The following is an 8,968-nucleotide window of genomic DNA, read 5'->3' as shown; positions in this document are numbered from 1 at the left end:
GAACGTTCACCCGGAACTGAAACAGGGCGCGCGCTGGTTTGCAAAAAGGAAAAGTCAGCTGGTCTGTTGCAGGTACTGTACTGTTTGCAGTTGCAAAGCGGGTTTGCTTTTTTCCTTGCAGGGGGTTGCTTTTTTGTTGCATACCATCAAGCAACAAAGCGAGAGAGTTTGTGGAACTCAGCTTTTTAAATAAATATTTTCCTGTTCCTTTTTTTGTCCGCCTCGCAAGGGAGGGAAGAGATCTTGCATATGGAAGAAGATGAGCACGAGCTATATGGCATTGAAGATGAATTTGAGGAGCAGTTTGCGGACGAGCTGGAGGCGCTGGCTGAGCTGCAAGGTGGGGGCTGATGGGCTTCTCTTGACGGTCAGAGAATTTTGGGCTTGAAAAGGAGAGGCCGAAATGGGGGGGGGGCGAGTCTGTGGCTTTTTTGCGGCAACAGCAGCAAGACCGCCTGTTGCATTTACCGAGCATAAATATAACCAAGAGTAAAAACAATCCAAAATACTCACCAGTAGTATGTATTAAAGAACTCCACCAGTATACTTGGGAGACAGGTCCTGGCCCTGAGGAGGCTCCAATCTAAAATTCATCAGAGGGGGGAAAGCAGACCTGTCCACAGTGACCAATTCTATACTGTACATGTCCACTTAGAAGTAAATCACATTTGGTTCAGTGGGGCTTGCTTCCAGGTAAATGTATATAGGATTTTATCCTCATTACATCCGCTCTGTTCTTGAACCCCATCATTACATCAGCGAAATGGTTTATAGATCTACATAAATAAATAAACAAACAAACAAACAGCAAAGCTCCAAGCACTGTTCATAATAAAATTGTGGCTAAAACGCAACTAAAATCCAGGAAACTTTTTTTTAAAACCCATAAAATCAGTGAAAACTTATTTAAACAGATATATAAAACAATGTGCAGGTGCAGCCCTACTAAAAGGCAGACTTCTTGTAAAATTGGAACAGATATTTTCTGACATTTCTAAAAATGCAAGTTCTGCAGATCAAAGCAGTCAAAGTGGTGCAGTCAATCTCAAGTATGGGCAGCTCATCCCATAAGGGACTTTATATGCAAATAGTAAAACCTTGAACTTGGCCCAGTAGCAGATTGTCTGCCAGTGCAGATCTTTGAGCACCAGTCTTCTGTGACGATCACACGTAGCAGAGAAAGATTGTCTTCCATGAACATGATCTTAACGAGTCCCTAAGTGACAGTGGAGGCCAATTCTGGATCCACACGTCCTTCCACAGTGGGGCATAGGTTTACGCGCGGGAGTTGATTACGGTGAGGATTTGTCAAACATGCCTTCCTCTCGGCACATTTCTCCCTTTCGTCCTGAGTTTGAGTCTTCAAGGTCCATGACACCTTTGGTAAAGGCCATTCTCCAATTGGAACGCTTGCAGGCCAGTGTGTCCCTGTTGTTGGTGTTTGTAGTACATTTTTTTGGATTTGCCTTGAGAGAGTCTTTAAACCTCTATTGTTGACCAACATTACGCTTTCCATTTTTAAGTTCGGAATAGATACAGTGGACCCTCCGGATACGAACTTAATTCATTCCGGGCGTCCAACCGCAACCTGAGAAGTCTGTATCCGGAGGCACCGCTTCTGCACACACGCATGGTGCAATAGAGTGCTTCTGCGCATGCGCGTGAGGCGAAACCCAGAAGTATACACTTCCAGGGTTGCCGTGTTTGCAACCCGGAGTTTATGTATCCGGAGGGATACGTAAGTAGAGGTACGACTGTAGTTGCTTTGGAAGACGATAATCAGGCATCCAAACAACATGACCAGTCCAACGAAGTTGATGTTGGAGAATCATTGAGTTACCAATACTTGAACTATGTGGTCAAGCTATAACGGTTACAGCTATTGCTACTAGGTTTGGTACAGTTAATAGCAAATTTTATAGCAGCCCTTTTTTGGCAGAGCTCATCTCTAAATTACCACACAGAGCTGGTATGGGACCCCACTGTAAGCCCTAATGGATCGTTAGATAATCTGACCTATTTCTCTTTTAAAAAAAAGAAAAGTTATGCAGCCCTACCAGGTATGGCCAAAGTCATGCTCTCTGTGGTTTTTAACTCCTTTCTTTCAGAAGAAGCACATTCGGCACCCTCCCATAAAGTGTCCGAGTTCCGAAGCAGAAAGCGTACGTTTGAAGAGGCCCTCGCTGCCGGGGATTTGGTTAAGGGCTCCAGTCCTGTAACTAGCCAGCCATGCATAGGAAAGGCTTCTCAAGGCCAGGTCCTCTCTGAGGAGCCCGTCAACCATCTTGGTCTGAAGTCTGGGAAACAAGAATGCCTTGCAGTGGAACCAGAAATCTCTCCAAGTCAACTTCTCCAGGAGACTGCTACTCATAGTAAGTTTTGCTGTGTGCTGTGAGTTTTTCATACAAGTAGTGCTAATTTGCTTGATACCAGCTTGGCAGGAGATCGTCTTATTTATATCCTGCTTTTCTTCTGCAGGGCTCAAAGCAGCATAGTGTTTTGTTAGTCCTCCACTGTATCCTCACAAGCCTGTGAGGTAGGCCAAGCTGAGGGACAATTACTGGCCCAAGACCATTCCATGGTTGAGTGGAGTATTTGAGCCTGTGTCTAGTCCAATACTAACCACTATACACACTGTCCCTATAATGTGCGGGGGCGATAGGGTCTTTTCTAGGGCCATCTGTCAGGGACTCTTTAGCTGTGGTTTATGCATTGTAGCAGGTTGGGTTAGATGGCCGTAGGGGTCCCTTCGTACTCTACAATTCTATGAGATCTTCTGGCATGTCAGTTTTCTTCTGGCTGCGGCATGCTATCCCTCTGAAGACCAATAGCCCACATTGTTGTAATAGCTGTTCACCTCATTTTGGGTCTGACAGCTCCAAAGCCAAAGCGCCAACGGAGATTTGAAGTCGTGAAGAAGCTGGATTTTGGGACAGAGGAAGAGCAAGCCATCAAAGAGCCACTTCAGAATGGAGCATCTCTCCCTTTTCCTCCAGGTGCCAGTTCTGAACTGCAGGATGAAAGGTGAGCGTTCTGGTGGGAAGGGGGGAGAGCGTTGTTGCCCTCATTGCACAGTTTTCAAAATCTGACAGTTTCAGGGGTCTTCACCCAGAGGGATCTTCAATGGGATCCTCCACATTGGATTCAGAGGCACTGCCTGCTCCTCAGGGTATGGAAGGACTTTGAGGACCTCAACTCTGAGGACTTCATGTCTGGTGCCAGGTCAGCATTAGGCATAATGCAACCCTGGAACACAGTAAAGTTCCAAACAAGTCTAGTGCTTGTACTTGTTCTCCAAAATCTGTTCCGACGTCATGTTTTGAAGGACAGTGTTGAGCCCTCTGATGATTCTTCTCCTTGTGTTTCTTGGACCTCAAAGGACTCACTTCAAAGCACTTGGGATCCCAGATGGCACGGGGGTGAGAGACATGTTCCCACTGCATGTTACACCACCAGAAGAAAAATACAGCAGGAAGGTCCTCAAGCGACCGCCCATCCTGGGGGACTATATCAACGTGACCTCCACTGACGGCACCCGAGTCTTCATGGCTGTGAAGGATGATGGGATGGGAACGCAGGTACCAGCAGGACCAAGAAGCAGAGCTCTTCTACAGCTCGCTACATCCACCCTCTTCCTTTCACTGCTTCAGCTCAGGGGGAGGTGGGCAGCCTTCTATCCTCCTGACGAGACTGGCACTTAATTTGCATGAAAATCTGTTCTGCTTTCTGCAGCTCTCCAACTCGGTTGGGTGGAACAGAGAGAGGCCGCTTCAGCTACTGGGCGTCCCATTCTCCTACGTAAAGGAACAAGTTACTGAAGAGGTATTGTCCTTTTGTGATTTCAGATCCTTAGTTTGTTCTGGTTCTGATCCTGATAACTGTTGTTACCCAGTCCAGATGCAACAAGAAACTATGGTTAATTAAACCTTCAGTCGTGGTGCAACAAAAAGGGGAAGGGAAGTGCACAAGACTTGTGTGCATGTCAGTTTAATATGCTGAGATGTGTACCCAAACTGGGACTTTGGACCTCTCCTGGTAAATGCATGCATCAGCCAAACCCCTTTTGAGCAAACCACAGTGGAGTGGAGCATGAGACAACAGTGTGCTCCTGACAGCCCACTCAAAATGGGATGTAGAACAGCAATGAAGAACCTGTGGCTTTCCCTATGTCGTTGGTCTCCAGCTCCCAGGATGATGGGAGTTGTAGTCCCACCGCATCCAGAGGGCCACAGGTTCCACGTTCCTGACATACAGAATAGCTTCGTCCAGTTCAGATTTTGCTTTTAAATGAAGACGCACCTTAAAAGCGAAGAATGAAATACCTGTCATGCAACACAAGCACACACTCTTTGTCCTCCACTATGTGAGTGTTTTTGCATTTAGTTTTACATTCTCCTTTTCCTTCCAGCGCCGGAGACAGATCCGTGAGTCTTCACAGAAGCTGACGGAGGTTCTGAACAGGTGGGTTTGGTGGTTCTTCCTCCTAAAGGCTTTTCTAGGGTAATAGGAAGCTGAATTATCTCGAGTCAAGCCACTGCTTGGAATGGGTCGGTATTACCTATGACAAAGGTGGGAAGCATTTTTATTTATTTATTTATTTGCTTCAAGGACCACATTAGCTGGTAGGCAACATTCTGGGGGCTGCTGTCCGGTGATGGATGAGACCAGAGGCAAAGTGGGTGGAGCAGTGATGGTGAGACCTTCGTACAGTAGCCTATATTAGAGTTGCGCAGAAGTCTTTGGAGTTTCTCTACACCCTCTCACATCTTGTGGTCCTCCATCCAGGCCATCAGGAGCTCAAGGACATATCACAGCCAGGCCAGAGCACTTGAAGAGGGGATGGAGGATAGGACTTGCAAATGAGTGTGGCCCAGGGAGAGTCCAAGGGTCTATTAAAGCCTCATATTCCCCCAGCTTGTCTATTCTGACTGGCAGTGGCCTTCACACACAACCTGGGACTTTCTACCACTCACCTAGAGCTCTTTCTTTCTCCTGGATTGGCAGGTTCAGCCTTGGACAGCTATAAATACACAGGCAGAGACATAAAAGTTTGCTTGGATTCAGAACAGATAAAAGAAGGTTTTTCCTCATTTAGCACAACTATGGAACTCGCTCGCACAGGTAGCAGTGATGGCCACCAACTTGGATGGCTTTAAAAGAAAATTGGACAAATTCTTGGAGGATAAGGCTTTTGAGAGCTACTGGCCATGATGGCCAGGGGTAGGCAAACAGGCCTGGGAGCCGGATGCAGCCCAATCGCCTTCTCAATCCGGCCCGCGGACGGTCCGGGAATCAGTGTGTTTTTACATGAGTAGAATGGGTGCTTTTATTTAAAATGCATCTCTAGGTTATTTGTGGGGTATAGGAATTCATTCATTCATTCCCACACACACACACACACACACACACAAATATAGTCCGGCCCACCACATGGTCTGAGGGACGGTGAACCGGCCCACGGCTGAAAAAAGTTGCTGACCCCTGGGTTAGGCTCTGCCTCCACAGTCTAAGGCAGCAATGCTTCTGTGGTTGCTGGAAACCACAAGAGGAGAGAGGGCTCTTCTGCTCAGATCTTGTTTGCGGGTTTCCTATTGGGGCATCTGGGTGGGCACTGTGAGATTAGGATGCTGGACTAGATGCTATATGAGGCATTGGCCTGATGCAGCAGGGTGTTCTAATAGATGATGTAATGGTTCTAGGGGTTGCTTGTGCGTAAATCGGCACCACGCTTGGCTGGGTTACCGGGGTGAACCCTTTCTGTCCGGACAGCCACTCATCTGTGGCTGTCTCAATCGCTGGCAGAATCCGTCAGTGGGCGTTTCTTGAACTTCTTCCAGCAAAGAAGCTCTTTGACGCCTAGTCTCCGCCTACTCTCCCTGCGCGGAAGCCTTCTGCGCAGGGAGGGTGTGGGCAGCGGAGGACCCGTGCTCTCCCCGCTGGTCTCCGGCGAGGAGTCATGGAGCCCCCTCACCGATTCCCCCATCTGCCCCCCTTCTCCACTGGTGCTACGCTGATTTCCTTCCCCAGAAGATGGGCTGCCTCTCTCCCTCCTGGGACGCTCTCTGGAATCCCTCTGAAGCCCTCCCTCCTCCTCTGGCTCCGATGGCAGTTCCCTGACAGATGAGCAGGAAGCTTTTGAGCTCTGCCAATAGGTAGTCTCCCTACCCAGCAGTATAGTGCTTTTAAAGTAAGTCTTCCTTCTTGCAGGTGTCTTGGGGATGAGGAGACTCCGATCGAAGCCTCAGCCCCCAGTGAGGAAGAAGGGAAGTCTGGCGCAGCGGAAGAGGACGGGGAGGAGGCTCAGGGGTCCCTATGGGTTGATCGGTTCGCTCCCAGGCATTACGTGGAATTGCTCAGTGATGATGTAAGAGTTTCTCATCAACCGTTGCTCTTTAGGGGGCACCATTTCTCCATGCAGCTTGCAGCTGCCTTGCAGAAGCGCAGAAGTTGCAACTGAGTATAAAATTCCTCTAGGGAACCCGGATGTCCTTTCTAAGTTTCTAGTCCCTGTGGTGGTAAAGAAAAGCTTGAGGAAGGGAAAGTGGAATCTCAGAAGGTTTAATTGGAGACTGTTTTCCTTCATCGTTCAGTAGTGCTCCTGTAACACAGTTTTACCGCCAAACACATTCTGGAATAGTATATGATTGGAAGTTTGCATGTTCTCTCAGAAGCAGGGCCTGGCCCCAATACAAAATGGGTAAAGCAGTTTGTTTCTAATGAAAGAACATGCAGGTCTCCATCTATTTTAAGCCTTCTCAACCCCCCCCTCTCTTTTTTTTACCTGAATATTGCTGAGCATTTTACCTCAGTGTTGCTACTTATTCATTGCAATTTGCCGGGAGGCTTTGGTGCAAAGACTGCCCTATGTTAGGCAACTCACAAATGAAAATAATAATAATTAACCTAGGCAGTTGGGTCACCACTGAAAAGGCCCTCTTTATCATAAGGGGTACTCGGATGAGGGCCTCTGAAGCTGACTGGAAATTTCTGTGTGTTTAGCCTCATTTGAGGAAGGTTGTCCTGACTCTCTTCTCTCTCCCCCCTCAGTACACAAACCGCTGCCTTTTGAAGTGGCTCAAGCTTTGGGACACGGTTGTGTTTGGGAAGGAGAAGCCCACCAAGAAGCCCAAGACAAGCGCCGAGGCTCACCAGACATCCAGACACCCCAAAGAGCAGCAGAGCAAATGGAAGAGCAAAGCCCAATTGACAGAGGAGGCCCTGGAGGCCGAGCTGGACCATCACAACCGACCAAAATACAAAGTGAGAGAGGCTGGCTGAGGTGGTGAAGGGCGTTGGAGCCAGGGGGTTGTCCACCTGGATCCTGTAAGCAGCTGGGCAACTTCTAAGGCACTTGCAAAAGGTCTCAGCAAATATCCCCTCAAAAATCCACAAGAGGCTGTTTGCTTGGCCTAGTCATTTCCAGTTTACGCTGCCTTGGCCTCTCACAGTAAACGCATAGCAGGCAGATCCGGAAAGGCCCGGAAAAGTCCTACGGAAAGGCAAACAGCTGCAGTCGTTGATGTTCTAAGTGTGGAGGAAACGAGAGGGGTGACCCCTCTTTGGAATACCCTTCTCCACCGAGGGAGTAGATGCAAAAGCCAGTGCAGTGATTAAAAGTTGCAAAATGAATGTGCAGGCTGATCCCATGCATATTTATCCACACGCATCCCACACTAGAAGTTGTTGATATCCAGTGATGCTGAACGTTGGAAAATTCAGGGCAGATAAATGAAAGGACTTTTCATGCAGCACAGATTTAAACTCTGGAGCTCGCTCCCAGAGGAGGCAGGATTTGCCACCAACCTAGATGGCTTTAAAAGAGGATTAGACAAATTCATGAAGGAGCTTTTGAGGGCTACTCACCACAATGTCTATGCTCTGCCTCCATGGTTTCAGGCAGCGATGCTTCTGAATCCCTGTTTCTGGAACCACAGGAGGGGAGAGACTCTTGTGCCCGGGTCCTGCTTGTGGGTTTCCCAGAGGCATCCAGTTGGCCACTGTAAGAACAGGATTCTGGACTAGATGGGCCACTGGCCTGATCCAGCAGGCTGTTCTTCTGTTCTTAACCTCTTACACTACAAAAAATGGAATAGGAGCTTAGATCCACACCTGGGCATAACAAAGTGAAAGTTGAGGCTGACCCTACCAAGGATAAAATGTTTGGGGAATATGTTCTAACTCCTTTTTTCCTTTTAAGGTGCAAAAAGTGCTTGCAAGGTTTGCTGTAAAGCCCTGGATTTTGATGTTATTGTGGCTTTTCTCTTTGTTTGTTGCCTGCAGGTTGCCCTCCTGTGCGGACCACCCGGCCTGGGGAAGACCACTTTGGCTCACGTCATTGTGAAACATGCTGGGTACAACACGGTGGAGATGAATGCCAGGTGAGTTAGCCAAGGAGCCTTTTGCCTTTCTCTGGGTTCCCTGCCACCTGCAATTCTAAACCACTCCGAGACTACAAATGCACTATGACTAAAGTACTAGATGTAGGCTTCACAGGTTCATGTCCCCTCTAGGCCCTGTGGGTGACCTTTTGGGGGCTCAGTTGTTTCCTTGTCACATCTGTGAAATGGGTGCAAGTCATGACATAAGTTACAGGCTTGGCTTAAGCCACCTTACAGGCTGTATTCCTTTATTTCATATGTGGGGAACCTTTGGTTCAGTACAACCTGAACTACAACTTCCATCATCCCTGGTTATTGGCCATGCTTGCTAGGCCTGATGGGAGTTGTAGTTCAGGTTGTACTGAACCAAAGGTCCCCCACACCTGCTTTATTGCAGAGTAACAAAAGGACAAGATCCTGCCTCGAGGAGTTCAGAATCTAATATTTGACAGCAGGAGCAGCAAGAGGCATAAGAGGTGGTAGGCTGAGCCAAAGGTTTCACCGAAATGTTGGGTTTTCAGCAGGAATTTTAAAGTAGCATGAAAGGTGCCAGTACGCAGCTCTCCTGGGAGACAATTCCAGGCCAGCAA

The 8,968-nt window shown here is 48.1% G+C and overlaps 1 protein-coding gene across 3 annotated transcripts in view; it reads left to right on the top strand.

Moving 5' to 3' along the window:
• Positions 1 to 3: 3 nt before the first annotated feature.
• CHTF18 (chromosome transmission fidelity factor 18) overlaps positions 4 to 8,968 on the top strand; it is a 34,754-nt gene continuing 25,789 nt past the window's right edge. Inside the window, exons 1-10 of one of the 3 annotated variants that reach the window (XM_079952489.1) lie at positions 4 to 82; positions 241 to 340; positions 2,109 to 2,372; positions 2,877 to 3,024; positions 3,380 to 3,578; positions 3,733 to 3,822; positions 4,409 to 4,461; positions 6,208 to 6,364; positions 7,048 to 7,260; positions 8,281 to 8,378. In XM_079952489.1, the coding sequence (XP_079808615.1) occupies positions 250 to 340; positions 2,109 to 2,372; positions 2,877 to 3,024; positions 3,380 to 3,578; positions 3,733 to 3,822; positions 4,409 to 4,461; positions 6,208 to 6,364; positions 7,048 to 7,260; positions 8,281 to 8,378 (1,313 nt within the window). In that variant the 5' untranslated portion in view covers positions 4 to 82; positions 241 to 249. Of the gene's footprint in view, positions 83 to 125; positions 341 to 2,108; positions 2,373 to 2,876; positions 3,025 to 3,379; positions 3,579 to 3,732; positions 3,823 to 4,408; positions 4,462 to 6,207; positions 6,365 to 7,047; positions 7,261 to 8,280; positions 8,379 to 8,968 lie in introns of those variants that run through there. The other 2 variants (XM_079952490.1, XM_079952488.1) reach the window with 2 other exon arrangements.

The sequence above is a fragment of the Podarcis cretensis genome (assembly GCF_951804945.1).
Source record: "Podarcis cretensis genome assembly, chromosome: 14".
Taxonomy (NCBI): Eukaryota; Metazoa; Chordata; class Lepidosauria; order Squamata; family Lacertidae; genus Podarcis; species Podarcis cretensis.
This window is presented reverse-complemented; position numbering and strand designations above follow the sequence as displayed.